This window comes from Sphaeroforma arctica (assembly GCF_001186125.1).
Source record: "Sphaeroforma arctica JP610 unplaced genomic scaffold supercont1.195, whole genome shotgun sequence".
Classification (NCBI taxonomy): Eukaryota; class Ichthyosporea; order Ichthyophonida; genus Sphaeroforma; species Sphaeroforma arctica.
The window spans coordinates 1-2,046 of NW_014040363.1; the positions used below are offsets into that span (position 1 = coordinate 1).

At 39.0% G+C, this 2,046-nt stretch overlaps 1 protein-coding gene across 1 annotated transcript; it reads left to right on the plus strand.

Moving 5' to 3' along the window:
• Positions 1-111: 111 nt before the first annotated feature.
• On the plus strand, positions 112-1,988 carry SARC_03710 (hypothetical protein; the record flags this gene model as incomplete). The annotated part of the gene is made up of 3 exons (XM_014302475.1): positions 112-180; positions 1,117-1,254; positions 1,878-1,988. The coding sequence occupies 3 exons, from the start codon at positions 112-114 to the stop codon at positions 1,986-1,988; spliced, it is 318 nt and encodes a 105-aa protein (XP_014157950.1).
• Positions 1,989-2,046: the final 58 nt, after the last annotated feature.

Sequence of the window (2,046 nt, forward strand, 5' to 3'; positions counted from 1 at the left end):
ATGTATGTATGTATATATACGTATTAGTATTGAAACAATGTGGTTGGTATACCTCAGGAAAATGAGCTGGATTTGGCCAATAGCGAATTGCGGCAGTTTCAGGACCGGATTATGGCGGATTTGGAGAGCTACACTGTTCAGCAACACGGCACTGAACAGGATCAGCAGACGCTAATACAGGTAGTTGGCTTCTAAGATGTGCTAGTATATGCATATGTAGAAATGTGACGATACCTAGAGACGTATGGGGTAATCTGTATCTATCGGTGGACGTATGTACGGATTCTTATTGCATGTGTATATAAACACTTCGTATACGACAGCGTGTATGTATTTGTCCCTTGACCTGTGTTCAAGTGCCTCGTGTGGATGTATTGTAAATATTGGCACCGCCTACTTTCTTATAGAAATTGTACGGAATGATTTTTTAAGGAATTCCGAGAATATTAATGATTTGCATACCATATCTTGGTAGTAAACAAGAAAAGCCTATACTTCAACTCGGAAAGTGTACGGAGAAAAAAAGAATCGCGCTTATTTTGTAGGAATATTTAGGAGAGCCTAATTTCGATCTAATATGAGCATTTACATAAATTATTTGCAAATCGCTGCCTAGACCTCATAACGTAATGATTGTTTAAAATTTACGTTCAAAAATTGTGTATTTTTACGTATAACGTATATAATATATAACCATATTTTTATGTATAACATAAATATAACATATGTGTGCATTCATATATATATATATATATATATATATATATATACATGTGTGTGTGTGTGTAGAAAAACATAGTTGTACGTAAATTGATGAGATTTTCCTTTTGCACACGCACAGAAACACACACGGGCCTGTATGTTGCACCGAATCTCCAAGCTATATGTATACTGTATATATCAAGTGCGTGTCTACAACTAGTCGCTTCTACATGTATATATAGTTGTCGCCAACTGCAGGTATATGGACTAAACTCCCCATGGATTTTCACATCTTTACGCGCACACACAAGACGTTTTACGTTTCTTGTTTGCACATATATATAGTATATATTCATATCCATATATGTATAGATCTTGACCAAATACACACAATCCAAACACCCATACCCACAGACGCTCAAGTCAGAGGTGCTGATAACGCGCATCCAAGTGGAACGGAGTCGGGTGGACTTAGAGCAATGCGAAGAGGAGAAAATCCAGGCACAGCAACAGGCCAAGGACTGGGAGTTGCGTGCAAATGAAGCGCAAACGGTTTGTCTTGTGTGTGTGTGTGTGTGTGTATACTTCACAAAGTGCATGCGTGCATATGGATGATGCTCTGTGTGTGAGTCTGTGTGTATGGGCGTAGGTGTAGTTTCTAAGTTGAATTTAATGTGCATGCATGCGTACCAGTGCTTGATATATTGTGCTTGTACGACAGGCCAAGGACAGGGAGTGGCGTGCAAATAAAGCGCAGACGATGTGTGTTGTATGTTGTATGTGTAAGTATGGGAGTTGTGGTTTATTGGCAAGGTGCATTCGTGTATATAATTTAATGTGATGTTTGCATGTACGTGTAATTGCATGCGTGTATATGATTGCTGCTATGTGTGCACGCATGTGTACGTACTAAGTTGACGCTCATCCGCGACAGAACTGAGCGAAGGTCGAGAGCTTCATGGGATATACACCAACACGTTAGTGTGGTTATAGAGCATGTTTCGTCCAGCTGTATTCGCAACTACTATTAGCATCAAGTTTCCTATTCACACAACTGTTATTTTACAGATCGACTCCGATATTCGATGTTCAAAACGCATATATGTATGGTGCAATATTAACGAACCATTCCCGTTTTCTTCTCTTTTTTACAACTGTGTGACCGCCTGAAACAGTACTGCCGTGAAGTCGAAGCGAACAATCGGAACACAGTGACCACACTGGAACAGAATATACAGGAGTGTGAGCAGGTATGTCGGCGGTTGGTTCGCTTAACATATGCTTGATATATATATATATATATATATATATATATATATATATATATGTGTGTGTGTGTAGTGT